The following is a 27,761-nucleotide window of genomic DNA, read 5'->3' on the forward strand; positions in this document are numbered from 1 at the left end:
TCCAACATCTTAATACAGGGCTTTAATTAATTTGATACTGTCTGTTATGGAAATGATATATTTAATTAAAGCCTTCAAATAAGTTTGGGGTTTTCTTTTTCTATTCCATATTGCATGGTGTGGAACATTATTGATAGTGGTTGGATGCAACATGCATACGTTGGATGCTATTGTTTGTGAAAATATTATTAATCACAAACACACACACATATGTATGTATGTATGTTACACGTAGACCCTATCATAGAATAAAAACGTCGGGATTTCCTTAAGAAAGTGGGTATCATGTAGTTGACTATATGACATGTGATGATGGTTATAGTGTTTTAATTATAAAGCAAAATAAATAAATAAAAAACAACGAGAATACAGAAATAAGAGAGGTTTAATTTGATTATTAAAAAAAGAGAGGTTTAATTAATTAATTAATTAATGATTAGATGATGTATTAGATGGACAAGTGGGTTTTATCAAATCCCGGAGAGGAGGCACTTGACAGAGCACATGAGGACATGTGCTTCTGCACTCTCTAAACTCAACAACGGTCCTCTCTTAATTACACTTGCGTCTTGTCTCTCCTTTGCCTTTCCCTTTATTTTTTCTTTTTAGCATTTCAGCTGTTAGTTATTAATCCTTCCGTTTTTTAATACATGTCGTTTTAGATTTTTTTTCATGGTTTTTAAGAAAATATAGTCACATATAGCCTCATTAAAACATATTTTCATTCATGATTATGAAGTTAAATATTTTAAATTAAAAATTTTCTTAAAAAATCACCTAGAAAATCTAAACTACATCTATTAAGATACAAAAAAATATTATCTTAAACGAGAACTAATCAGAGGGAGAATTTTCTATCCTTATGTATTATACATGATAAATTCTTTTCTATCAAGTTAAATATAAAATAATAAAAATTAAGACAAATTAAATTATACATCAAATATTTTTTTAATTGAATTGAATCAAATCAAATATAATTAAAATCTAAATAGACATATTTTTTAAATTTCTTTTGATAGATACACACACACACACGTGTATATACATCTCATCCTTTTTTCTAGAAAGAGAGGAAATACAACTTGTTATGAATGCTACCATGAGAAAGTAATGCGTGCGGGAGGAATTTATTGTATTTCCAAGGCATGTGGTGATGGGAAAGGGATTTATCAAGGAGGCATGCTACTCTTTTTCCCACCGGCAAAATATGTCCGATTCCGTTATTATGAATTTAAAATCCTTTGATTATTTTCATTTTAAAAAATGTGATCTAACTAATAGCATTAATGGGTATTTTTTTCGTATTTTTGGTGGAATTAATGAGATTCAAACCAACCAAACGAATCAAATCACAATTGTAGGGTTCTCATTTAATTACGGTCGGAAAATATCATCTATTAGTAACTCATAACCACTTCTACCCTCTTCTCATGACATGCATTATATAATTCATCATTTCATGGAATCCCCTGACTACATTGAAATATATTATTTTAATAAACATGTTACAAACTTCAAAAAATAAATAAGATATGAATGTTCAAGGTTATAGGTACATATGCGTGTGTTTATATGTGAATCAACAATGTGTATGAAAAGGGCTTACCACGATCCGATGCAAAACTTAGCGCTTCCTCTTAAAAACACAGAATCTTAATCTTTTCGAGACACAAGGTTTAGCTTTTCTTCTCTTTTTTTTCTTTTTCTATTTTTCCTGATATATATACGTATATGTGTGTGTGTGTGTACATTAGAACTTATAGAATATGTGTATATATAATCATAATTTTCTTACTTTTAACGAGTATTCAACATGATTAATGTAATGTTATTTGACTTGGCCGTAACGAGGAAAGTTGCTGCTCTTAATAAAGATGGCAATAGTTATCAAAATTTTAAATTTATGTAAGCTTAAAGATTTCCAAATTAATTAAATCATTGTAGATTTTATCAAATCTACACTAAATTTTACTCCATTCGATGGGATTGGATTACGATATATTAGAGTTTCTTAAAATTAATTGCAACTTTCAATCAATTCTTCTAAGCGCCCAAATGCCTAATTGATTATCAGTTTAGTTCGAATTCTTTTTTAATTTAATTTAAATTTTATTTTCAAGGATTTTTTTTTTAAAAGAAAACATCCTTCTCGTGCAATTTTTCATACTAGACAGAAATTAATGTTTTCACGTGTTAATGCTTTCGAATAGATTTTGCGTACTAAACAGAAATTAACATCTAGTTTAGTAAATGTTTTTCTTTTTATCCTTAATCAGTGATTACTTTTTTTAACCCAAAGACATAATTTGAACCATTAATATATCATATAAGATGATAATTATCAATATATATTACCCCATCGTTTCATAGATCTTCAAAAAGTTTAATTTGAAATCTAATAATATATCAATAATGTTGCCTCAAAATCTTAAAAAAAAACAATTTATTTTAAAAATAAATATATCGAACAAAGTCTCTGAAGATAAACACTCTACTCGGATTATAAAGAACCCTTGCCACCAAACAGAGTTTTTGCTCTCCATGGATCCACCAAAAGGCTTAAGAACTAACCATGTTGAAATGGAATCTCGACAGCTGCTGAGGAATGGTCGATATCACCGGTCCATATCTCTGTTCCCACCCAGAAATTCCTCACCGTTAGAATTCGGATCCATACTAAAAATAACAAATCATTTCTTCTAAAGAAAGACCCGAGGGCCCTGCCAAAATTATCGAACCTGAACATTGTCGTAGAGTTCGAACAGTGGGACGGCCAAGAGTTTCAAGTTCTTCGGCACTGCAAAGTACTCTTTCTCCGACAGGTGAACTATGAAGAGCCTCTTGCACTCCTACACAGAAGAGTGTAATGTAACGTAATGTAATGAAACCCTCTCTCAGCTAAAACTGGTTTTATTTATTACCTTTGGCTTTGTGATGTGAGGAGGGCAATACGGATACATCATTGTCTCGAAGTTCGGACGCCACCATGTGGCCACGCATTCACCTACCTGGAAACAGGAGACACCATGAGAATTTCTAACAGGACACAAAGGCTTAATCCCATTTTCCAGCCATTGATTCCTCGTCACAGTCTCACAGACAAGCATGTCTGTATATTATTACCCGACAAATTTATGGAAGACGAACTGCATCTACTTTTATGTACCACACTGATCCGGGTTGACAACAACTATCTATCTTCATCCATACCCAATGCCTAGATTCGAGGTGTATATGTATCTGGGAATATGCTCACGAGCAATCAAAAGGAGAAAAACAAGGGTACCTTCCAGTCAGGCATGAGACCGGGCGAGTTACCTCCAAGCTTGCTGGTTAACTTTCTTTTCAAGCCCTCAATTTCTGCCAAAAAAAAAAACTCGGAAATGTGAACAAAAGAACATAACACAACAGTGGGGAAGTAACATGGAAAGGTCGAGATACCATTTTCTCCTGGCTTCAAACGTCCACCAGGAAGTTTGCAGAATGTGTTACCAATTTGCAGGAGAAGTATGTGAGGATGGTTGTGCTCTTGTACCTGCAAGGTGAACCAATAAGGATTTCAGTGCTGAGGGCCGAAACAATTGGAAATCAATTAAGGTGATAAACCAGACATATCGAACGTTCTGTGAAAATAGAACTTTCTGTCAAAGTAGGACAGAAAGTCAACCATATCTTATGTCCTCAGCACATTGCAACTTAAAAAAGAAGCAAATGTTCCTCCATGGATGATGGACCAACATGGAAAATTTACAAGGACAGCATGCACACCATATTCAACAAGTTTAAGAGTTTAGCAAACTCAGTTTGCTAAAAGAGAAACACCTCAATACATAAGTAACTGCAAGCCTAAAAACATGCCTGCTATGAGACTAGCAAATATCTGTGGATTTCTACTCAAATTTTTCGAATATGGAAAACTAGTGGTTTGTTTGTTCAGATAAATTCATTTAGAACACAGGTGCTTGCGTGCGCAAAAGGAGATTCAACCAGCACAAATTTCACATTAGAAATGTTTCGGGATGACAACTAGAAAGGAAACAGATGCCTCTCTGATAGATCATCACTGAAAGCTTTCTTGTCATGTTATTTTCCTAGTGAAAGATTGCTAGGAGTGCACAGTTTTATACACTCTCCACAATGAAACTACAAAGAACGACTTTATCTGAGATGGCAAAGAATGATGTATATCAACATGACAATGGCGTTACACAAATAAGGATTGAGATTGCTACAGAATCGATATTTATTTAGCACACGTACAGCAACAGGATACAACTACACATGAGCATTTGCCAAACTCACATATGAAACAGGAAGAAAGATCACATACCAATAGAATCCCTTCAACGCTAGTCCTCATGCCCTCCTTCATATAGCTGCCCCCCACCATTAGCAATGAAGAGATAAACAAACTTTCAGTCTCCATAGTCCAGAAATAAGTCTCAATAATAAACACTAAGCTAGCAATCCATTAATTCAAAGCCAAGCACAGACTTTGAAAATGAACTTAGCCATTACCATGGCTACAACAACCTTTAAACTTAATCCAAAAACCCTAGGATCTTGTTGTAGATTCAAAGTTCATAAATGAAAAACTTTACTTAATTATGCCAAAAACAGCTATAAGTGAGGAATTCAGCGGAACCCAGAACCAGAAGATATTGAAGGTAGAGAAACAAAACGAGAGGACAACAAAATTCCAGAAGAGAGGAACAAAACATCACTGGTCATGAGTTTACTCCCTAAAACAGTCGCATATAGCAGAAGGCTGAAGAATTCACGCAACTAATCAGAACTACCTCTGATATTAGCAAAATTCTGAATAAAATCAGCGAGATGATGCTTCAGCCTCGAGCGTATGAATCCAAGGGAAGAACAAAGATCCCTAGGGTTTTACTCAACCATCTTTTTCCCGAACATGATCTACGGAAAACAAAAGAAAAAACAGAAGAAAGAAAAAGGAGAAGAAACGTGCTTGACTTTCATACGAGCGAGACGATCGGCGACGGAGGTGTCCTTCTCCAGCTTCGGCTCCTTGGTCCCGAAGCTGTAGTTCGACAAAGGGTACGTGTTCACCACCGGAGATAACACCATCTCTCTCTCTCTCGGCGGAGGAATCAACAGGGAGGAGCAAATCCCGGCGAAGAATATTTACGAATCACCCTGTGAGGTTTACTGGCTGCGGTGAAACAAACGAGAAAGCTCGATTTCGGTTTTCGGCCTCATGGGTCTCTGGTCAAATGGTTTGGTTTTAAGGCTCGTGGGCTAATTGGGCTGGGCTTTTCTTGCCATCAAACCCAAATCACATTAAATTATAAACTTTTAAATTAAATTAAATACAAGAATAATCAAACAAATACGCCATGAATATCCACTTTGTTAGCTGGTAGATATAAAAACAGAGGCACGTGACAGTTATAGAGATGACGTGAAAGAGAAAGGTGTCTATTGTATAGTTGATCAAATGGGTCATCGTGTAATTTCGATAAGATATCGATACCCTACCATTACCAAGAAGCCATGCATGGACCTCCGGTTTCCAATCCGATTCTTTTCGAGATTTTGCGATTCATGATCGTCATCGGACCGTGGCGTTCAGATATCCAAACTCCCATGAATGTCGTCGAACGGACGACATTGAAAACAGCAGTGGACCCATAAAAAGTTGTAACCTGGAGCAATAGTTTTATTATGGGCGTTTGTCATGTGGGCAATTGACAAAAAAAAAATTAAAATTCTATAAAATTTATAAAAAAAAAACATCTATTTTTGTTTAATTAAACAAATTGGGTAGGTGACCCATGGATTTGCAAATGGGTCATAAAAAACAAAGTCGAGCTCAAAGAAAATGGGAAAAGAGAGAAAGGAGGAGTGGAGAAGAGCAGTGCATGGAGAGAAAAAGGAAGGGAGGGAGGAAGTCGAACAGTCAAAACTAAGGGGTATCATTTCGAATTTGATTTCGGTTCGGTTATTTTGATTATAGAAAAATTATAACCATTTTATTGGGGTGTATATCGATATATATATTTGGATATATCTAGTTTCCTTATGTTGATAGATTTGGTGGAGATTTGTTCCTGGTATCTTTAGGGTTTGTTAACATTATCTATACATATATTCGACCAGCTCGACATAATGCAACACATAATTCTTTTCCAGACGTCGCCTCTTTTATATCACATTCGATTTTTATATAAAATTCAAACTCAAATGCTAGTTCTACTTTTAAGTGACGGATTCTCGTCCGACATCAAAATTCAAACCCGAAATTCGGGTTCTCAAACTCAAACTCGTCTTGTCGAATGATGAATAACCCATATTTGGGTATCCTAACTCATATATCGGGTCGAATATCCGATTTTAAGAGGAGTTTTAGGTTAAGAATGGATAACCATCACCATGTCACTTTTGCAGGATGATCCATCATATATAGAATGTAACCCATTTCTAGGAACCCTAAATATTATCATTTTATGATTATTTGATTAGCTCAATCGGTGTAAAAGTGGCGACACTATATCCAATATCGATGCCTCCAAACATGAATGTTTCCAATTTCTCAAACGGTGAAATTCTTTAGAAACTATAAATCTCATTTGGAATATAAAAAAAAATACAAGGTTTAATCAATTTTATCGTCATTAACAATTTTCGTTTGTAAAAAAAAATAATAACAGAATTATGTTTGAATTGTTTTATTAGTTGTGTTGTCCAGAAAAAACCTCTAAAACACCGTCGGATCCTCCGGCAACGAGGACGCACCCGTCTTCACCCACTTGTCTCCAACACACGCTGCTCACGAACTGCCGGTCCGTCCCGACCCGACCTGTATGACCCGACCCGACTCCGAACCGGTGGATCCAAACCGGGTCTCCCCATCTCGTGTCGTACACAACCACGTTATCATCCTCCGAACCGGACGCAAGCAAACCCCCGTGTCTCCACACCGACAACCCCACAAAGTTGCGGCTGTTCACGTGCCCTCTGTACGTGCGAACCACGCGCCGGCCCTCGGACACGTCCCATGTCTTCAACGACCCGTCCGTTGAAGCCGTCACGACGGTCCGAGGATCCAGGAACCGAGCATACGACACCGTTTTGCTATGACCCTCAAGTGCCACGACGGGGTCAACGAGCCGTCGGATGTCGTACACGTAAGCACACCGGTCAGCGCATCCGACGGCCAAGGATGGTCCACCGGTTGGATCGAACTCGACGGAGCAGATCGCTGATCCACCACCGGGTCTGATCTTTGACGGCTCGGCCGATCCGGACTCGGCGGCTCGTGAGTCCCACATTTGCACCGTTCCGTCGTCAGAGCCCGACGCACCGATAACCGAGCCCGTGTAGCGCGTGTAGTCGACGCTCCACACGCGTCGGCCTCCGTGCTCGTCTCTCTCGAAGACGGGGACTCGCTTCTCGGCGTCGTACTCCGTCACGACGCCGTCGTAATCGCCCGACCCGATTACCCGATTGCTCGAATCGGGCCTCCATCTGAGGCTGCTCAATTTCGCCGGAGTGCAGATGCAGAACTGGAGTACCTCGCCGTGATCTAACACTACTGTCGGAGAATCTGGGAACGAGCTCATACGATAGAATCGGATTTTCCTGGAGATTCCTCCGGTGGCTAAGATTTCTCCCGTGGAGTCGAACTCGATTGCTCCGATGGCGTCCGAAGGCGCCGTCTTGGCGGAGCCGGAGGCGACAATGGCGGCGGACAAAGACAGATTCCACTCGCATCTGGGTTTGTCCACATCTTTATCTCCTTTGTCTGATGATTCCATGGGTGCAAGAGACGACAAGCTCTTCATCGGCCATTCGAATGAAGGAGAAAGATCATCAATGGATGATCTGATGTTGGGGATGATTTCGGGGCAAAGCAAGGCTTCCATTGAAGTAGTTGTTATCAATCAAAGCTCGTTCTATGTTCATATAAAATCCACGTCTACAATACGTTACGTATGTATATATAGACCACTAAGTCGGGTTACTTTTTTCTCTCTTTTAAATGCATGGCATATCTATCTATCCACACACACACACACATATGCGACTAAAATATTGCATGACATATATAATGTCGCTATGATAATTGTAATAACTACGTTGGGCTTCTTTCATATATAAATACACATCTAATATTATAAACAGGTACGTATATATATACATAATTACATATATATAATGATTTTTAAGAATATTATTCCCAACGATTTAAATAAAATTTATGTCAAAAGTGACGCAAATTGAGCTGAATACTCTCGATTAGGGAGAGGGTTCCGGTATATTAATCCGGGTTAAGAAGAATTGGGTTTGGATAGTTAACCGGATGAGTTTTTATTTCTACCGTAACGGTGCGTTTTTTATCTGTTCGTTAAGTTTACTATTTCTTGCTCGTTATATAACACAAGCTTCATGTGTTATCAATGGCGAGATTTTCTTTTTTTCTTTTCGCAGAGAGATTGGGTGAGGCTCAGGTTTTGTACTCTTGAATTTTCTCTCGGCATTGCAACATGAACGACCCTAGTGGATTGTCGAGAATCTCATCGGCCGAGACGTAGGACCTGTTGGTCTGAACTCATAAAAGCCATGTGTGTATTTTGCTTGTGTGTTCTTGCCGAATCTTCGAGAAATCGGACAGAATTATAGGGTTACATGGTATAATTTATTTATCTATTTTTGAATTAATATATATTTTTTTGGTAACCAGATATCTTGGATCAAAACTCATACTAATTCTAGGACGGAAGTCAATCATCTGAATTGGATTATACATTCCCTCCCCAAATTTAAAGTTCGAACTCGGGACAGAACAAATATTTTGTATCCTCATTTCACCGATTGAACTATCCAAGTTTGGGTAATTAACATTTTTTTAAATGTGTTTTGATCATCTCGTGTGGAGTAGACCTTTTTTTGGTCGACTGAGTTTGGACCGAGTTGTCTTTTATCGATCTTTAATAGGCCATATGTCTCTGTCCATAGTTTCTGTACTTCGATGCACCAATATTGAAAATTAAAGAAATTTAAAATGCAAAACTTTTTTTTTTATATGTAGGTTAGCACTTTGATTTCTATCTTCATTGCCTTATTTATATTTCATTTAAAATTGAAATAAAAACATAATTTAATGCTCGAAGTTTTGAACTTTCCAACATAATGTATTGAAAACATTTGCATGGCAAAGGATGAAAAGGAAAAAAATGAAATTATCTAATTAAATGGCCTAAAAAAGAGGTTGACAACTTGACGTGGACCGACCACGTTGAAATTCATAACTCAGCCTCCATGAATTTTTTTTTTCATTTCGACTGATTTTTCTTCAAGTTTTCTAGTTTTTAGAAATTTATTTTTATTTTTTTTGTATCAAGTTTTATAGTTCCATTTCCATTTCAATTGAATTAGACTCTTACCGGATTATTTATCATTGAATTCAATTTTATATATCCGAATCGGAAAAGGGTAAAACTGGAATTTAGATTTGTATGAGTAAAGGTGCATTTAAGATAGGAAGAAGCTGGGCACAAAGTGCACTTGTTGGTTGAACGTGTGCCTCAAATTTCGAAGCACGAGACTTCCTAACTCTTTTTATGTTTGGTCGTAGATCTCTCCGACGTGGTTCATATTTTAGCCTCTTTATTTTGTAAATTTATTGCTCTTTTTTATTAAATAAAATAAAATAAAGTGAACATAGAAAATACACGTCGACAGTCCAATAGTTTACAATTTATATAGCGAGTATTTTGGTACATGAGATAGCGCATGTTTTTTGATTAGCTGTAACCATTCCAACATACGTTTGCCAAACTCAGATCCCTCCCCTCTAATTCAATCATTTTTTTTCTCTTGTGTGACAGCTTGGGATGACATGTTATATCCTTGAAGATATTTATTATTCAGGAAGTTTTATTTTTTTTACGAATTTCACAATTTATAAGTAATTACCATAAATATTTCGAGTTAGATTGAACACCCGAGTGTTCGACCCGACTGATGAATAGGAAACCCGAGATTCGGGGATTCGAACATCAGATTTTTAGTTTTGAGATATTCGAAATTCGGATTTGAATTCGAGTCTTACATTTTCGTCTCGCGAATGCAAGCGAAAATGTAAAAATATCCATAATTTGTTTTTGAATATTATAAAAAAAAAAAATCACTCGTTTAATGTTAACCCTAAATCTTTCTTACACGGCGTTGAATTTAAACTTCGTCTCATTTGGAATATTTGTGTGATATTCAAAACCGAGATGTACCAAATTCCAAACCAGTCGGATTTGAAATCGAATACCCATAACCAATCAGTATTCTCTTTTGGGTTTCTTCTAAAAAACAGGCCTTGTGGCCCATTAACTTTGATTTTGGGCTCGGCTATTTAGGTTCAGCCCAAATATTCTCCGTCTTGGTCGCGTCGTCTGTCAGTTTTGTAACGCAAGCACAAAAGGGGAAGTGTGACCCGGAGGTGGAAAGCGCGCGAACACCGGCAACGATTCCGCCATGGCCAAGTTGTCTGCAAAGTAAGCGGCAAAGCAAATAGTATCTATCATCCAGAGTACTTATTACAAGAGAACCAACTCAAGATTCTGTTCCAAACAGTGAAAGCCAGAGTCTGATAAAAATGAAAGAAATCTATTCCTTCTTCACATCATCCTCATCATTGGTCGTTGTTTCGGGCACGCTTTTGGGGCCATCGAGATCAGAAGTTTCCACGGTTTCGGATGCAGGAGCAGCTACGGCATCTGTCTCAGCTTCTGGACCATTCTTCTTGACAGAACCCACTTTGACATACTTGCTCATGAACTTGTACTCCCAGTCCTGAAGAGCCTCCAGCTCGAATGGGCCGAGACCCGAGATATCACCAGTCAAATCTTTTTCCTCGAACGACATTTTCGCAAGGGCTCGGCTCGCGTCTTTGCCAGCAAACAATGCGTATGGTCCACCGGGTCCATAGAACATCCTACACCGAAATACATTGGATACTTTCGTTACAAACATTAGCACTTGTAAAACCAATCAAACAACATGAAACTGATGTTCCAGTTCCAGTTCCAGTTCCAGTTCCAGTTCCAAACTCAAGGTGATCATGTTTAGGTAACTAACATTCACCAGATGGATAATGCAGGGAAAATGATATCCAATTTGCGACTCTCGCTGGACACTAATCTCAAGACTGGATTGCAATTGCATCATTTGAATTTCTATGGAATAATCTTAGAGGAAAAACACACCTTTTGAATGATTTAGAGGAAAGCCTAAACCTTCGAAATATGCAAAGCAAAAGAGGGAAAAGTATACTCCACCAAGAATCAATTATCACCAAAAGGATCTTTTGTCAAGAAGACGAAAATAAAGGTGAAAGCTTTTCCATCAAACCCAGAAATTGGGTAAAATTTGTGAAGATAGACATAGACGAAGCATGAAAGTCAAAGTACTCATCGACCCAGGTAAGACTAAGGGATAACAAATCGAACCCAAAAGCTACTTCTCCTTGGGGAATTTTAAAATTTTTAGGGATTTAACCTGCTCTGGGAGACATCGTAGATCTGGCCTTTGATGGCCATGAGAAGGGGCTTCTTGGGATCGGAGCCGTCATACTGCTTGAGCTCCTCCTCCATGATCTCACCGACCTGCACAGGCGGGGGAAGCGGTTCCACGTCCTCCACGGCAGATCTCGGCCGTTGATTTCGCCGGACGTCATCGAACGGTGAAGCAAACCAGCCGGAGACGACGTGGTAGAAGGCAAGCGCCAAAGCCAAGACGGTGAAAAATACGGTGGGAGAGAGACCGGTGTAGGCGTGTATGGCTTCTTTCAGAGTCTCCCATAGTTGCAGCGCCATGGCCGATGAAACGAGAGAGAGATGTTTTGTGTCCTTGTATAGTCAGATTTTGTAAAGGAGAGAGTAGTTGGTCCTTTTATTTTCCTGTTGTTTTATTCTGCCTCGCCAAACATATCAGAAAGTATCCGAATTTTATTAAGGGAAAAACACATAAAAATTTCTGAACTTAAGCAAATTGCAAAATAAAAAAGTCCTTTAAATTTGGAGTGTACCAAATAATTTTTGAACTTATAAAATTATCTCAATAAATTATAATTTTATTAAAAAGTATCATATTAGTCATCCAGAGAAAACTAATTATAATAATATGATTTTATTTACTATGTGGTAGATGACATGGTATACCAAGTGAAATTTTTTTATCACGTAATCAGTATTAGGTTTTAGAAAACCAGTTTCTTCAACCTTCAGTTCATCATCCTCTTCGAACAACTTCAAAAACTGCTCATCACTTCTCTTCTTCTGTCACATCTTATACACGAAGAACGATAACAACACCATAGTACTGGGTTTTAGAAAATCGTTTTCTTTTTGCCAAAATCGAGTCCCGAGAGCAAAGTCCGATCTCGAAACTTCATTTTCTCCATCATCGACGATTTCTTCAGAAATCGCTGGCAATTTCTCCAAGCAACGGTGTCGTCGGCGTCGCGTTCTCTTCAAGCAACGTTGTCTCTATCGTAGTTCGTGGAGATCAAATGTGTTCCTGTTGTACGGTTGATGGATTATCCAGCTTTTCCAGGATTGGCCTAGTGTAAGTCATCGTGCATACTAAGTGTTCGATGAAATGCATCTAAGAGACTCTAAAATATTTTCTGAAGAAACCGATTTCCTAAAACTCGTTACTGATTACGTGGCAAAAAATCCCGTTTGGCATGCCATATCACCTGCCACGTAAGACATAAAATCATATTATTATAATCAGTTTTTCCGAAGGACTAATATGACATTTTTTTAACAAGATTAGGATTTAATGAGACACTTTTTGTAAGTTTAGGAATTATTTGTCACACTCGCAAGTTCATGATTTTTTTTTCTCACAATTTGCAAGTTAGACATTTTTAGGGGTTTTTCTCTATTATTTATATTGCATTTAAAACAAATAATTATTTTATAAATTAATATTAATTATTTTTGTATTATTTAATCTAAGTTTTTAGTGGTAGATTTTGTAAAGTGATCAAGATAATGTTTGTATACAATATGTCTTTATGGTGAGATTTTTTCTCGTGCCTAATCAAAGTTCTAAACTAATCCATTTCCCATGAAATTTTTCAGTGAATAACAATTGAACAATACCAATATATATAAAATCTCCATCGTCGAATTAAATAAATCAATTTTCACCTTTGAATATACTATAAAAATTGAATGGGATGATTTTTATTTTGGTTTTTTGGTTTTAGTTTTTTTTTTAATTTTAGTTTGTAGTTTAAATTTTTTATTTTTTGGATTTTATAAAAATATAGTTTTTGATTTTTCATTGATTTTTGTTGGAGGAAAATCGAAAATGAATAAACAAACTACATATGTACCCGATACGATGATAAGTCTTTAACCGTGTATCTTACATGAATATGAAATCTGGATATGACTTTGACCCTGTAACACTTATGAATAATAAAGAATCCCGATATAACTTCAAAACGTGTAATCACTGTTCTAAAAATGTTATTCCATCCTATTAGGTAAATGAGATTATAAGAATACATTTTTGAGATACAATAAAGTTTCAATAATTTCGATTTACCCTTTCGAGAATCATCATACAAAAACTTGTTTATGAAAATGAACACAACACTTTTGATTGAGTTTACAAGAACAATAAAAAGGAATACTCAAAATCACCCAAAATCACTCAAAGAATAAATCTCTATCCGTACATAACTTATTCTAACATTTTTAGTTTATAAACACTAAAAAATCTATATATATAAATAATTGTGTTTAAAGGATTGTGGTGAAGACACCTAAGCATCCACATCATCATCTATGTGACACTTTTTTGTTTTTATTGGTCATTTATATATATAAATAATGGTATTTAAAGGATTGTGGTGAACACACCTAAGCATCCACCTCATCATCTACGTGACACTTTTTTGTTTTTATTGATAATTTAATTAATTAAAACATATTTTTTTTAATAAATACAATGTGACATATAATACAAAAATGAGTAATCAGATTATATGGTGATTTAAAAAATTCTTATTGGTCATTTAAAATAATCATTAATCATTATTATGTTAATTTTTATTAGATTATCACCAATTTTAAAGAGGTGAAATGTGAAATATGTGGATATTTTTTTAGATATGTAAAACATGAAAAATAACAATAGATTATATTTATATATAAATAAAGAGTTGAAACGTGAATAAATATTTAAATAAAAAATGATTCAATTTATTGTATTAAAAATCTATTTTCATTTTAGTTTAATATATTATTGAGATATTTAATTGATTACACTTATATTTAAAATTTATTTGAGGTCATGATATAAAAAACAAATGCCAATAAATTATTATAATTATAAAAACAAAATGTTCTTAAACACATTAAGGGAACGGTTACAAAAATAAAAAGTTGCTTGCTATTCTATCAATGAAGAAGAGCATGTTTCATTATAATGAGAGTAAATGGATAAATAAATGATATTTAGTGGAATAAACATTTAAAAAGAAAATTAAAGCAAAATAACCTATTGTGACTAAGATGCTAAAGCGTCATCGAAACATGTGGCAATTTTTTTAAATTTTTATCGAATTCTTATCATCTTTCACAATCAAAATTATAATTATTATTATAATTAATTTAACACATTTATATATAATAATTTTAACACTAATTTTTACATATAAAAAAGGTGAACTAATTTTTACATATAAAAAATAGGTGACAAATATAATAATTGAAAATATCAATAGATTATTATAATTAAAAAGACAAAACGTTAACTTTTAACATATAAAATTTTATTTTGATCTTAGTTTTTTTTTTATTTTCTTATATTTATATTTAAAATCTATTTTAAAACCTTGATACAAAAAAAAATGTAAGTAGATTATTATAAAAAAAAATAAAAAAGTTTATCTATTTTATATAAAACAAAAGAAACGTTCTCTTTGATGATAGTTTTCTCAATTGTCATTGGTTTTTGTAAACCTCTTATTAGCTGAAAATTGTCTATAAATTATTATATTTAAAATATGAAATAAAATTATACTAAAATTTATTGTTGTTAAAAGTATTCACTAATTCAATGATAAAAAAACGGGAGAATAGTCTACGATTATTTTGGAGTAAATAAAATTTATTGTGGATTACTTAATGGAGTTAAAAATTTATAAAAAATCGGTCAAGACCGTTCTTTTATTTGCTCAATAATAAAAAAAACGTGATCAGAAGTATTCATTAGCCACTATTAGGTGTCTGTAACGGCACCAGAATGTTCTCTCAAAGGTCAAAACTTTCCGTATAAATAAAGCGATTTCACTCTCTCGATCGACAAATCTTCATCTAGATGTTCAATAAAATCAAACGAAGTGACCCGACAACAATTTGATTCCACGTCGATCTCGGTTTCTTTGACCAATCCCCAGGAAAACCCTCCAAAACCTCTCGCTCTCAGCCGATCCGTCGGTGAATCAACAAACCCACTCGGCCGTGATGCCCACGCACCGCCGCTCATCGTGGGGGGGAGGGTGACATCTGCAGATATTGAGAGACTGTCCAAAGAAGGAAGACAATCTCAGTGAGGAGAGGACAGACCTTCGCCGTCGGAAAAAGGCGCAAACCAGGCAGCGTTCGGGCCGAAGTTACGGTATCCGACATTCGTCGTTGGCCGTCTCAGAGTCGACGCGCACGAGAAGCTGATCGAGGAGGCTCTTCGCACCGGAGGGGTCGACAGGGCACGCGGTGTTGATGCTGCAGCCGGACGGACAGTACTCGATCATCATTGTCGACAGGGCAAACATGAGTTCGTGGACAGAGAATCTGAGTAATGATGATCTCGAGGTCGTGAGGAATGTTGGGTTGTTCTTCTGCAGAGAGAAATCCCTGATTTTGCGCATTCACACATATACACAGATAAAATGCAAATGTCTGATTTATTTTTTTAACAATATAGACAATATAGAAATATCATTGCCCATGTCGGGGATTTCGGATTATCGAGGTTTCTGTACAAAATCGACCAATCGGAAGAAAGCAACACCATAGGAGTCCAAGGCTCCATAGGTTACATTGCTCTAGGGATGATCCATATGATTCTTCTATTACATTTTCTGTGTTATCTTGCTTCGCAAGTTATCATTTTAATCCGATGATTTCATTACAGAGTATGCATTTGGAGGGAAACCCGACACAAGAGGAGATGTCTATAGTTTCGGATTCTGGTTTTAGAGATTTTTATCGGGAAAAAATCCACTTACGAGATGTTTAAAGAAGAGCTCAACATGAACAAGTTTGCGCTAACCTAAAACAGAAACACTGAAAACGTCACTGAGATCGCAAGCCAGAGACTCTTCATGAACAACAGCGATGAGCGCTCAGGCACGTTGAGCGGCAGAAGCTCGAGCAACGAAAGCTCGAGCAGCAACAGTGATTGGGGATGCAGTAAGAGCGAAGAATGAATGATATATGTGTATGAATGTGTTATATACATATTATTTTTTTAAATACTAATGTAATGATATTTTTATGAAAATTGACATTGGCATCTAAATTTTGGTGAGACAACTCAATTTTCATCATGGATTACAATACTTAAATAGTTATAGAGATAATGTCATTAGATTATGATATGATGATAAACTAAATGATTAGATTTTAAAATGGAGTAAGAGAAAATAAAGTGGTGGGAGAATTTTTGACAAATTTAATCATTCAAATCATAAATTTATTATTATTGTTTTTAAAAAATGAATGAAATTTTTAAATGTAATAAAATTTAAATTTAAGTTGAATAGTTCAAAAAAAAATGAATATCTACTGATAACGTCATTAGATTATGATATGATGATAAACTAAATGATTAGATTTTAAAATGGAGTAAGAGAAAATAAAGTGGTGGGAGAATTTTTGACAAATTTAATCATTCAAATCATAAATTTATTATTATTGTTTTTAAAAAATGAATGAAAATTTTAAATGTAATAAAATTTAAATTTAAGTTGAATAGTTTTAAAAAAATGAATATCTACTAATTTTATGAAAATAAAAGGTGATACAAATTTGTTATATAACAATATATAAAAAAACATAAAATATATTATAGACAAAAACAAATCTTCAATGAACTACCAAAGTATGAGTACAAATAAAAAAAACTGATATTCAATTCATTTTCTACAAAATATATTAAAAATAATTTATGTAATAAAAAAGAATAATAACATTTCTTTTATCTTTTTTTACCATTTTTCTTAATTATTTTTCATTTACAAACTTTTAATTGTATCCCTTTTATAGATAAATAGGTCATCATCAATTCATTCATAATCAACTATAAAAAATTAGAACGACAAGATTAAATATATATATATATATATATAAGAGTTTTGATTTTTATTTTAACCAATTGGCGTTATTGTTTATTCATTTTGAAATTGTATTGCCCCATCTTTTTAACAAGTCCAAAATATGTATATATGTACATTGGTTTACTTAGTTTATTGTTTATTTTAATATTTTTTTATTAATTTATTGATTTATTTTTATTTATTTATATTTGATCTTATATTGCAGTAACATGGAGAAAAAATCATGTCACATAGTACTAATTTATGTTTGTTTTATTTAATTTTGTGTTTGATTGGATAGAAAAACCAATAGAAAAATTTTACAAAAGAAATTTTGCAAATATGTCTCAAATAAAGATAAAATCTCAACCAGTAATATATCAAATTTTCATATCAATCACTCAATATAAAAAAAACTGATTTGGATGGTATAGTCATTTTTTGAGTGTTTGTATAGTTTGTCCCATGGAAAAAAAATATTATTGTTGAAAAAGTTGATATCATAGTCATAGTATTACGAAAGAGAAATTTCACATAAATTTATACCATAATTTGCTAGCTTTGGCAAACCAAAATTAAACATATATCAATCTTACCAAATTACAAAAGAAAAAATTAAAAAATATAAACAAAGATTTTATAACTAATACATTTTTTAAATTGCAAATATATTATTGTAGTTTTGATCGTGTAGAACGATCGAATTTACGAATAGTATCATCAACTTTGAAAATTATTTTCCTTTTATTATTACAAGAGTAAGCTCCCAATATTTTAATTAAGTGACAATTAATATATTTTTAAAAATAAAATAATATTTATTTCTGATAATCTAACACATAATTTTGATATAAAAAAACCTAGCAATATCGTAAATATTCCCGTATGGAATGATCTTGCATAAAAAATTCGTTCATAAATAGATAGATTGAATGTCAGAAGAATTATTATAAGCGTGTGTAAATCTAAAGTTTAGCGACAGTAATTATTAAGTTATATATGAATCTCTAGATTATTTAATAGATTCATATATAAAATATATCATTATTATATTATATTTATTAACATGAGTTAGTAATTATGTGGTTCAATACAAAATTATTTACAAAGATTTATAAAGATGTACAATTTTATATTATTAAAAAGTTAAACGCCATGTATATAAATTTAATCAGTTTTAAAATAAAATGAAACTGTAATATTTAATATTTAAGAGGGGAGACAGATTCACTTGGTGATAATATATTTCAATTACGTTTTAATTTTTTATATATACATTACTATTTAACCGATATTTTTTAAAACCCCAAATATTTAAAAATATCATTTATCTTTTTATTTTATAATTAAATTTTAAGCAAAGATTGAATAAGATAATAACGGGTATTAAGTACAACCAAAATAAATTATTAATATGCAATGTATGTGGAATAACTATTATATTCTTTCACTATTTTAATTCCTTATATAAATAATAGTGATAATTTTATAATAATTATCAAACAAATAATATATAACATTTTTGTAAAACAAAGAATTTTACATATATATTTTTTCTATATCAAACATATAATATATATTATTTTTATAATATTTATATCAATTTTTTTAACAAAAAGTATAATAAAAAACAGAACAATCCGCGCAAACGCACGGATCTTCACCTAGTATCTTCAAAAGTTTTAAAAATCTGACAGTTTTTATGCGAAAAATTGTAACTTACACGGGTCGAGTTATAGTTGACTCGGATAGGTTACATATGACACGAGTGAGTTATACATGATACGGTAGAGTTACACCTGACTTGGATCGTGTCAAATTTTTGTACAAAACGAGTTTTCTCTAGAAAAATAACACGGTCCGTGTCAAATCCGACACGGTCCATGCCAAGTTTCTGTATCAAAAACTCCGTTTTAATTAGAATGCTTGTTTGGATTGAATCATACTTCACTCGAGTGAAGTATACCTCACTCAAACCGAACCAGTTCACTGTCAACAATAAACATATATTTTTTCGATCCATATCATATCATGACAATAAACATATATTTTTTCGATCCATATCATATCATTCATGAATATATAACTTCTCCACCATATTTATAATATATATAACTATGGATTATTTTGATCAACCGTTTACTCTAAAATACCAACAATTTTTTATCAAAATGTTTTTCAAATTTAAAAAAAAAATTAATTTTATAAAACTTGAATGGTAATTTTTTTGATTTTTTATTTTAAAAACTAAAAATTCTAATCAACTGCTTAGGAAGCTACGCGATCTCGACCGTCGACCACATTCAGCCGATCTGAATTGTTGTATCTTTAGATCTCATAGGTATTATGTACAATGGATCGATCAATGAAAGAGAGTTGAACTGTACGATTACGTACACATCAATCCAAAACGTTAATACTGAGAGTAATATCGACCGTTGATATGCCAAATCGATCTGAACCGTTGAATATACAAGAAGAATCTTCGACCAAAAAGATCTTGACCGGACGTTGCACAATATGCGATCTCACTAAATGGATAATGAGGCCAAGTTCGGCTTCTTCGAACAAGAGCCGAGCCCAAATGTCAATTACCGACAGTGTGGAACGATTCCCATTTCGAGAACAATATATATTTTTTGTGTTTTAAATATTATAAAACGGGTCCCATGTTCGGGCTCGCTTTGCGTTTTTTGTTATGTTTTGAGGGGATTTTGTACAATAAAAATAATGACAAAAACATGGAAAAAAAGGATTAATGCGGAGGAAACATAGTCGCCGTTGGCCCGAGAGACTCGCGTGCTGGTGCTCTGAGGTACCGATCGTGAATCGCCATTCGTTGCGGTCGTAGCAAGCTCCCCGACACGTGTTCCTCTGATCCAAACCCCCTTTTGTCCTCTGAAAGAAAACCTTTTTTTTTTTTCCTAATTCTGATAGACACTAGTCAGTCCAGTGGACAAGACACAGAGAGCATTACAGGGGAAGGAGAAAAGTGTTCTCTTTTCTTGCCTGTCGCCGGTTTCGGGATCTTGGGAAGGTGGGTTTTTCCTGCAGATTCATGATTAATTTAGGGCATTTGCTGGAAAAACAAACTGGGTTACTTTCATCTCGGTAGAGGGTTTGTTGCTGAATCGGTCTCCGGCGACCGCAGAAGAGATTCCGGCGAGGGGGAATGGACGAAGAAGGAGCTTGTGATGAGATTTCTTTTGAGCGGAGGGAGGAATTCAGGGTGAGGAAGAATGGGAGAAAGGACAAGGTGATTCTCTGTTAAACCCTATCCTGAGTGAGTTGCATTTGGGAGATTGGTTCTTGTTTCTGCATGGTTTATTTTGGGTTTCAAGTGGTACAGATTCTTCTGTGGTTAGCAAATTGACGGTAAAAATATGGTTTATATCCCCGTGCAAGTGCTGTGCTAAGTTCTGATGAACGACCCTTCTATTCTGTGGAAGTTTGTATCGTTTTCTCTTGACCGAGTTTGCTGAAAAAGGAGGAATGGAATTTTGCGCTCCGAGCGTCATTTGGTTATGCATGTGTTGCTTACAAAGATCGTTTGATAATCTTAAGTACTGGAGTCGTTTTCATGGCTAAACGCCTGGAGTTTCAGGCACCGGATCAAAAGAAAAGAGGTTTTGAGAGTTAACTTTCGCTCAAGGATTGTCGATTACTGTCTAAAAAAACGAGAATTTAAGGGCTCTCAATTCTGATTCTGGATGATTGTTTATCTATCATTGAGATGGTGAGGTTCATGATTTTGATGATTGCTTGATCTAGCATTTATCCGAGTTGACTGTAACTATTAAGCTTCAAGAATTCTGAAACGTCCTTTGACTCACTGAAGATGCTCATTTCTATAAATGGCAAGCGTTTGCATGTGTTTCAAGGGTTTCTTTTATTGGTAATTGATGAAAGTCTCGTCCTTTCTAATGCGGAGACGTTCTTATTGAGGGATGTCTTATGTCCACATTCCCACTGAACATTGATAAGCATTGAATCTCTAGGAATGTTTTCTGCTGTTTATATGTTGAGGAGGAACGTTTTTTTTTTTAATTCTTCACCATCTTCCAGATTTCTACTGCTTTGGAAGAATATAAAGTTGATCTTTAAGTGATTTAGGTCATAATTGAGAGGTCTGCAGCTGAAGGCTTACCTGAAGGATGGATCAAAGAGCTCATGATAAGGAGGAAGGCTCGGAAATTAAGAAAAGATCCAGTTCGTACCCTCTACTCTTTTACCCGCTTTGGAAATTCCGTCTTTCTGGGTTTTCCTCACGGTCTCCTGTGATTTTGTTCTTCGTCATTTTGGAAAATCTTACACTATGAATGTATGATGTTCTACAGCTGTTCATCGATCCTAAAAGCGGATACATCTTCCTCTCCTTTAAGGATGCATCGCGCTATGTTAGGACCGGCGTGATTGGAAATCATGCACGTAAACCGAAGGAAAACAGTCACAGCGATGATGATTCTGGAAACGGAAAGATCCTTGTGTGTATCTATTTCCCCTTTGTTATTGTCAACTTTTTCCAATATAGAAGGAAATCTCTGTCTGAACGTTTTTTGTTTTTCTGACCTGTTGGGTTGTGTTCCTTTCCTTTCCTTTCCTATGGTACTGTGTCAGTCCCTTTCAGTATCCACTGGAGACGGATCTCCAGGAAATTCGCCGGAGGAGAAGAAGATAAATATTTATGTCAGAAACAGTAAACGAAAAAGCATATCTTCCGTGGATGAACATCCCGATAATTGTAAGTATGATATGTTTTGGTCAAGCTTGTCCTGTTTCTGTAATATCTGTTGCAACTATGACAAACTTCAACCCTGCTTATATTTTCAGGTAAGACGATTTCCAAACTAAGCACTACAAGTTCTCGTGTCCTACAAGAGAACGCGATGGAAAAGGAACAGAAACAAGATCCTACCGGAAGAGAACTTATTCCTTGTAATGAAAACGATACCACTATCCGAATAGTCGAGCGTGTAGGAAAACGGGTTACTAGAAGCCAAGCTAAAATGAAGAAGAACGAAGACAGACACGAGTTAGGAGGAAAAAGCCCTTCTTCACTGAATTTAAAATCAGAAGATTGTAAGCAAACACCTCGATTCCTAGTCCTGGTATAATATACGGGTTGAATTGAGTAATGCCAAATATTCACGCCATCTATCTTTCCAGGTAATGTTAGCTCCAAGCTAAAACGTGCAAGTGTAAGCTCGCAAACTTGGGAGGAGGGATCAGGTAAAAAGGGCAAGGCGCAAGATTCTACCGAAAGGAAGCCCATTTCTAGTAGTGAGAACACTGTTACAAATTCCCGAGTGAAACAAGCGGCAGAAAGACGGATTACTAGGAGCCAAGCTAAAGCGATGAACGATGGTAAACCCGAGTTGAAAAGGAAGACTGATCTTAATGATGGTTTACCTCAGCAAGCTTCAAAAAGACTGGAACTTGAACCAATTTCAGAACCGAAAACTAGAACCAGGGCTGTGCAAGCGCTTGCGGTTGAGCAATCTGATGATGAAAGAGCCGGGCAGTGCAAGGAGCTCGTGTTAGGGGGGAAACCTGCTCTTGACAGTTGTGAAATGATAGTAATGCCCCTCAGCCAAGCGGTAACTGAGAAGAACGAGGGACATTCCTCCTCACTAAAGCAGAGTTCTACTTTAACGCCTCTTGTGTCAGAAAGGAATAATCAGGAGATAGACAAAAAACTCGAGGGACATTCTGCGAAAAACCCGAATGTTGCCTATGACAGGAAGAATAAGGAGATGGGATCTCCTCGGGTATCAACTCGTGGACGTCAAGCTGCTACTGCCAAGTTTGAGGAAGCAAGGAATGGAAAATGTGAGGGAGCATCAAAATCGGTTGCTCCTGCCGACATTTACAAGCAAGCGAGGGAAATTCCGCCGAGTGACGGGACAACAACAATGTGCAGAAGATCGGGTCGTTTTTCGCAGTCCAAACCGAATACTGCGCCTAACAGTCAGAGAAGGAATGTGATCCCACTGACATGGAATCAATCGGAGCATCCTTCTAAGGCCGAAGATAATATTAACCTTGCTTCTGTTTTGGCCTTGACCGAGAAGAATGCCAACTTCGTCTCTGAACCACTTTCGCTTGACTCGACTCTCGCCGACTTGTGGAAAGATCCTTGTATCGCCTTTGCCATTAAAACCCTAACTGGAGAATCACTGGACCTTCCCAACACGGCAAAAGTCTTAACTGAGACCAAGACGGGTAATGCAGTGGACAATCATGACGAACAGAGAGGAGTCACTTTCTTCCCCGGGATTCCCAAAAGCAGTAACATGAGCAACCAGAGACCCGGGTGCTCTACTGAATTACCCGTTGCAGACATTTGGAAAGACCCGTGCATTGATTTCGCCATAAAGACCCTAACGGGAGCCATACCGATCGGGTTTGATGAACATGAGGGCAAGCCGGAATCCACGCTCCCGACAACGCAAGCTCCCAAGGAGAGGCAAAGTGACTGTGTCCATTCCCGTCAGCAGCATAACTCGAAGCAGAAGGCTGTGTCGGGTGGAGCTTGTTTCCTCCCTCAGCAGGTGGATAAGTCTACAGACCTAAGGTTTTCCCCTTCCTTCTCCAATGGATATAACTAAAGCCATTAGGGTTTTTCAAATGGCATGGTTTTAAAGCACCATGCTTGGTTAACTTTTCTCAATGTGTTTGTAAATCAATGTGTTAGGTTGTGTAAACATGAACTGAACTCCTAACCCTGTTGACCTTCTCCTGTGTTCTTGTCATAAATGGATGCTTTTCCCGGTTTCTGGTTCGGTTTGAAGTAAACCGGGCGTGATAAATACTGGGTATGCTTTTCCTGGTTTCTTGGGTTCAAATGGAATTTACACTCAAAGCTGCTCGCTTTTTCGAAACAAAATTTGGTACCAAGGCTTGGATGAGCACCAAAGTTAAGAACTTTGGATGATTTCTGGTAGAATTTTAGCTTAAGATGGATGTCAATCATTATGGGTAGTTCCATGTTCTTTGCTTCATCAGTCTGCAAGAAAAAGGATAGTGAACCGACCATACATGAATGCAACTATGAAGTTTTTGTCACAAAAGGGAACTATTTATTCTTCTCTTGATATGCCATGGAACCTGAAACTTCGTTTTATATCAATGTTTTGCAGTACGCAGTACAAAAGGGAACTATATCGAATCATATTATCTCAATCGAACCATTGAACTTCAATGCTGAGTAAGGAATAATTAAATAAGGTAGCTAGAAGAATCCTACTCATGTGATATTGGCCAAAATGATTTCAGCAAGACCCTGGTTTATTATCTACACAAGCTTTCCATATTCGCAGGGCAAAAAGAAAAGGGTTGGCTTCTTCTTTGTGTCTAGGAAGTTGGCACAATGCCTGCTCGAGCTCTTAATGCTTCGGTTCTTTTGCTTTTCTCCATCACCCCCACCAGCCATTCTATACTTTCTTTGATTCCTCTCCTGCAAATTCAACATTTCGCTGTGATCGCATGTGTGAGTGCAGAATTATGATTAGGTTCTCTTCCCTTACCCATCAAACCCTGAAACAGCTTCAAACATGTAAACCCTTTCATCCAATTTCTTTAGATCCAAGTAACGATCGAGCTCCTCAGCAGACACAGCACTAGGGAGATCCTGCATGGCATTCCCGGATCCAGGAACATCAGTGTCTTACCGAGGAAAATTAAGTTTAAAGACGAGTCAAAGGCAATGCATTTTCCTACTTGCTTGTTTGCCATTATCAAAAGAGGGGCTCCTCGCAAATCCTCATGTCGCAGGGCTTTCTCTGGTGAGGACAATTTATATCTTAGCATTAGTTCTTATAACTGAAACGTGGAGTTGGGCTATATAATTCACACTTACCTAGAGCAGATTTTGAATCTTCAAAACGGGACGGGCAAGCAGCGTCAATTAAATATATCAATGCATGCGCTTCTTCATAATACTTCTCCCATATCGACCGTAATCCAGGCTGCAATAAGAAAAACATTGCATTTAACTTGAAACTAGACAAGGCTCACTCATTGCTTCTCAAAGATACCAAAGGTTGAACATCGAAACGAATATCATGTTGAACGCTTATGTTGGAGCAGGCACATAAAATAACGCAAAGCACAGAGGGAAGTGTGTGAATTCAGAGAATGGTTGATCTTTGTTAATCTAATCCTATAAGCCTTGTTAAAAAAGAATGCCCTTGAAGGATAATGCCGGGCATCAGTCATGGTTAAAAGGGAACAAAACATTTGATAAAGATATCCCGAAGATGCAATCTGTATGGCAAAGTACGACCATCCAATTATGCAGATACTCCAAAGATGGAAGGCGCAAAGAATCTGATAGAAACCCCGGAGGTCTATCAGAATCTTCATAAGGATATTCAGCTTACCTGACCTCCAAGGTCCCAGAACACGATTTTCGTATTGGAGATTTCAATGCGACCGATATTCAGCCCCACAGTAGGAACAATCCTATCGGGAGGAAGACCTTCTGAGATGGAGTATATCGACTTCAGTTTCTCCAAAAACGTCTAAGCATCGAAGACGAACAATGCATTAGAGATGATTCTCAACATAAATGACTAATTTCGAGAAAGCCTCTAACAGAATCGGTAACTTACCCCACAAGATTATGATAAAACTATAAATCAGGATCAGAAGAAGGTTCATTACCGTCTTGCCAGCCTTGTCGATACCAAGAATGAGTACATGGAACTCAGTCTTGCTGAACATGTACTTCCACATTCCATAAATAAGAGAAAACATCACTCCCTCCTACTTTTTACTTGTTTCCTAGTTCTGTCTCCTCCCAATTTCGCAATTAGAAAGAAGATGGTTCAGTGAACTCTTGAGAATCCTAGAGGATAAATGGATCATCAAGGTCAGAACCAGTTACAGCTTCTGGGTTATAGTGTCAATGAATCAGCAACGTAACTCGAAATCACAAAGGCCCCCATCTTAAACCTTTTCCAGATCCAGACTATATTCGAAAAGAAAATCTACACAATTTCTCTCACAAAGCCCCTACGTCGAGAAATCGTTCTCTCTTCCACTAACCATCACGATCTTTTCAAATGCATATCATCGAAAACCCAAATTCAAGAAACAATAAATCCAGCAACAGATTCCGATACTGACTTCAGAGATTGAAATCGAATTCAGACACCGGAACAACCACAACTAGATCTGCGAAATGGGTGACGGATGAAAGATGAAATCACGAATCGAGTTAGACACAAGATCAATTCAAGAGTCGAGAATTTCTCATCCCTCAAACGGAAAAAAGCTACGAGAGAAATACTTCAAAACTCCTTACTGTACAGAAGAAGCTTGATGAGCTCGAGACGAAATCCTTCCGCTTTACGTCCTTCTTCTTCTGTCTCCGATTCGATCGTCCCTCCATTTGCTCCCTCGAGCGAGGGTAGACATAAAAATACCGAATTCCAAAACTACCCCCACTCGGCGCCTGACACACGATGTCACCACGTCGACAAGATGAATCCAACGGTTAATAATGTACCACGTGGTGGAATTCAATGCTTTTGGTCAAAGTCAAATACATGAACGGCTAGATCCCCTCGCTTACTCTGAACCGTATGGATTCTTTACGCGGGCGGGGTGGAGGATAAATACGAAATTTTACATCTCCAGAAAAATTTCCACTAGGGAAATGCAGGTCTAGAAACTCGAAATCGGGAAAAGTCGCTGGGGACAAGAAGACGATCGATCCCTATAGGTACAGGAAAATCTCTCCCCCTTTTCGTTTTCGATCTTCTTCTATTCAAAAGCAATTTGATTGTGTTGAGAATCTTCGATAGAAATTGGCGACAATTGATGTTTTAGGCTGCGTTTTTGTGTTTCGCTGATTCCGATTCGGTTTCTCTGCATCCAAACAGTACGGCTAGGGTTCTTGGGAGACGTTTTTGCTGCTTTGGTTTCTTGGAATCCGGGTTAATCTCTTTGTATGTTAATCTTGGGAGCCCGTTGAAGCATAATATAGATTCGTTGAGCGTGCTTGTGATGATGTCGAGTTGCACTCCTCTATTCAAGCTTTTAGACCTGGCTGTTGAGCCTTTTGCTTCGATTCATTTTGTTTCAATCCTCAATCTATACAGATTTGACTGTTTACAAGTTTTTTGCAATGCATTTGATTGATACAATGGGATTTCGTGCTTAGTTAATTTTGTTGTTTGTTTCTCTGGAATATGATTCAGTGATCCTAACAGAGAAACTATCTCTGCGTTTGGTGGCTTTTTGCTGTTGTTTAGTCTCCAAAATTTACGATTCCAGTTGTTACTTGTATTGCAATGTGTGCTTCTCTGAGAAAATAACTGTTAAATTTTGAAGTTGTAATCAGGTGAACTGGGTCATTTTGACTTGCTCATCCTGGTCGAGACGAGCGGTT

The 27,761-nt window shown here is 36.1% G+C and overlaps 6 protein-coding genes across 14 annotated transcripts in view; 2 read left to right on the top strand and 4 right to left on the bottom strand.

The window, feature by feature from the left end:
* Positions 1 to 2,382: 2,382 nt before the first annotated feature.
* On the bottom strand, positions 2,383 to 5,222 carry LOC104800254 (pre-mRNA cleavage factor Im 25 kDa subunit 2). Its single transcript, XM_010523029.1, has 7 exons — positions 4,979 to 5,222; positions 4,334 to 4,379; positions 3,445 to 3,538; positions 3,290 to 3,363; positions 2,925 to 3,011; positions 2,742 to 2,852; positions 2,383 to 2,634 (listed from the first exon to the last, which is right to left on the bottom strand). The coding sequence occupies exons 1-7, from the start codon at positions 5,095 to 5,097 to the stop codon at positions 2,563 to 2,565; spliced, it is 603 nt and encodes a 200-aa protein (XP_010521331.1). The 5' UTR covers positions 5,098 to 5,222; the 3' UTR covers positions 2,383 to 2,562.
* A 127-nt stretch (positions 5,223 to 5,349) lies between these two features.
* Positions 5,350 to 8,049, bottom strand: LOC104800255 (WD repeat-containing protein RUP1). 2 transcript variants are annotated; one of them, XM_010523030.1, is made up of 2 exons: positions 6,726 to 8,049; positions 5,350 to 5,675 (listed from the first exon to the last, which is right to left on the bottom strand). In XM_010523030.1, the coding sequence occupies exons 1-2, from the start codon at positions 7,893 to 7,895 to the stop codon at positions 5,511 to 5,513; spliced, it is 1,335 nt and encodes a 444-aa protein (XP_010521332.1). In that variant the 5' UTR covers positions 7,896 to 8,049; the 3' UTR covers positions 5,350 to 5,510. The 2 variants fall into 2 exon arrangements, with proteins under 2 accessions (XP_010521332.1, XP_010521333.1); XM_010523031.1 differs by lacking the exon at positions 5,350 to 5,675 and having other exon boundaries at positions 6,576 to 8,049.
* A 2,472-nt stretch (positions 8,050 to 10,521) lies between these two features.
* Positions 10,522 to 11,905, bottom strand: LOC104800256 (membrane steroid-binding protein 1). Its single transcript, XM_010523032.1, has 2 exons — positions 11,524 to 11,905; positions 10,522 to 10,960 (listed from the first exon to the last, which is right to left on the bottom strand). The coding sequence occupies exons 1-2, from the start codon at positions 11,838 to 11,840 to the stop codon at positions 10,633 to 10,635; spliced, it is 645 nt and encodes a 214-aa protein (XP_010521334.1). The 5' UTR covers positions 11,841 to 11,905; the 3' UTR covers positions 10,522 to 10,632.
* An 8,196-nt stretch (positions 11,906 to 20,101) lies between these two features.
* LOC104800257 (methyl-CpG-binding domain-containing protein 13) lies at positions 20,102 to 24,197 on the top strand. Of its 3 annotated transcripts, none has more exons than XM_010523035.2 (7): positions 20,102 to 20,402; positions 20,481 to 20,621; positions 21,479 to 21,574; positions 21,703 to 21,849; positions 21,983 to 22,106; positions 22,196 to 22,444; positions 22,532 to 24,197. In XM_010523035.2, exons 2-7 carry the CDS (start codon positions 20,538 to 20,540, stop codon positions 23,971 to 23,973), a joined length of 2,142 nt encoding a protein of 713 aa, XP_010521337.1. In that variant the 5' UTR covers positions 20,102 to 20,402; positions 20,481 to 20,537; the 3' UTR covers positions 23,974 to 24,197. The 3 variants fall into 3 exon arrangements, with proteins under 3 accessions (XP_010521337.1, XP_010521338.1, XP_010521339.1); XM_010523036.2 differs by having other exon boundaries at positions 20,517 to 20,621; XM_010523037.1 differs by lacking the exon at positions 20,102 to 20,402 and having other exon boundaries at positions 20,542 to 20,621; positions 21,501 to 21,574.
* A 269-nt stretch (positions 24,198 to 24,466) lies between these two features.
* On the bottom strand, positions 24,467 to 26,780 carry LOC104800258 (ADP-ribosylation factor-related protein 1). Of its 4 annotated transcripts, XM_010523040.2 has the most exons (8): positions 26,673 to 26,767; positions 26,495 to 26,542; positions 26,030 to 26,213; positions 25,747 to 25,887; positions 25,224 to 25,332; positions 25,085 to 25,146; positions 24,892 to 24,995; positions 24,467 to 24,840 (listed from the first exon to the last, which is right to left on the bottom strand). In XM_010523040.2, exons 3-8 carry the CDS (start codon positions 26,120 to 26,122, stop codon positions 24,660 to 24,662), a joined length of 690 nt encoding a protein of 229 aa, XP_010521342.1. In that variant the 5' UTR covers positions 26,123 to 26,213; positions 26,495 to 26,542; positions 26,673 to 26,767; the 3' UTR covers positions 24,467 to 24,659. The 4 variants fall into 4 exon arrangements, with proteins under 4 accessions (XP_010521342.1, XP_010521343.1, XP_010521340.1 ...); XM_010523041.2 differs by lacking the exon at positions 26,495 to 26,542 and having other exon boundaries at positions 24,467 to 24,821; positions 26,673 to 26,780; XM_010523038.1 differs by lacking the exon at positions 26,495 to 26,542 and having other exon boundaries at positions 26,673 to 26,780.
* A 210-nt stretch (positions 26,781 to 26,990) lies between these two features.
* Positions 26,991 to 27,761, top strand: part of LOC104800259 (protein phosphatase inhibitor 2) — a 2,565-nt gene continuing 1,794 nt past the window's right edge. Inside the window, exons 1-2 of one of the 3 annotated variants that reach the window (XM_010523042.1) lie at positions 26,991 to 27,092; positions 27,714 to 27,758. The gene's annotated coding sequence lies outside the window, so the exon portion shown is untranslated. Of the gene's footprint in view, positions 27,093 to 27,703; positions 27,759 to 27,761 lie in introns of all 3 variants that reach the window. The other 2 variants (XM_010523043.2, XM_019200913.1) reach the window with 2 other exon arrangements.

The sequence above is a fragment of the Tarenaya hassleriana genome, unplaced genomic scaffold (assembly GCF_000463585.1).
Source record: "Tarenaya hassleriana unplaced genomic scaffold, ASM46358v1 Cleome66, whole genome shotgun sequence".
Lineage (NCBI taxonomy): Eukaryota > Viridiplantae > Streptophyta > Magnoliopsida > Brassicales > Cleomaceae > Tarenaya > Tarenaya hassleriana.

Coding starts and splice junctions, on each gene's coding strand:
- LOC104800255 (XM_010523030.1), bottom strand. CDS start 7,895: ATGGAAGCCTTGCTTTGCCCCGAAATCATCCCCAACATCAGATCATCC. Junction 5,676..6,725: donor GATCCGACGGTGTTTTAGAG/GTTTTTTCTGGA, acceptor CTATTGCTCCAG/GTTACAACTTTTTATGGGTC.
- LOC104800258 (XM_010523038.1), bottom strand. CDS start 26,122: ATGTTTTCTCTTATTTATGGAATGTGGAAGTACATGTTCAGCAAGACT. Junction 25,147..25,223: donor AGATTCAAAATCTGCTCTAG/GTAAGTGTGAAT, acceptor TGTCCTCACCAG/AGAAAGCCCTGCGACATGAG. Junction 24,996..25,084: donor TGATAATGGCAAACAAGCAA/GTAGGAAAATGC, acceptor AATGCCATGCAG/GATCTCCCTAGTGCTGTGTC.
- LOC104800256 (XM_010523032.1), bottom strand. CDS start 11,840: ATGGCGCTGCAACTATGGGAGACTCTGAAAGAAGCCATACACGCCTAC. Junction 10,961..11,523: donor TACGATGTCTCCCAGAGCAG/GTTAAATCCCTA, acceptor ATTTCGGTGTAG/GATGTTCTATGGACCCGGTG.
- LOC104800254 (XM_010523029.1), bottom strand. CDS start 5,097: ATGGTGTTATCTCCGGTGGTGAACACGTACCCTTTGTCGAACTACAGC. Junction 3,539..4,333: donor GCGTTGAAGGGATTCTATTG/GTATGTGATCTT, acceptor TTCACCTTGCAG/GTACAAGAGCACAACCATCC. Junction 3,012..3,289: donor GTCTCATGCCTGACTGGAAG/GTACCCTTGTTT, acceptor TCCTGTTTCCAG/GTAGGTGAATGCGTGGCCAC.
- LOC104800257 (XM_010523035.2), top strand. CDS start 20,538: ATGGACGAAGAAGGAGCTTGTGATGAGATTTCTTTTGAGCGGAGGGAG. Junction 21,575..21,702: donor GGAAATTAAGAAAAGATCCA/GTTCGTACCCTC, acceptor GATGTTCTACAG/CTGTTCATCGATCCTAAAAG. Junction 22,445..22,531: donor GAATTTAAAATCAGAAGATT/GTAAGCAAACAC, acceptor CTATCTTTCCAG/GTAATGTTAGCTCCAAGCTA.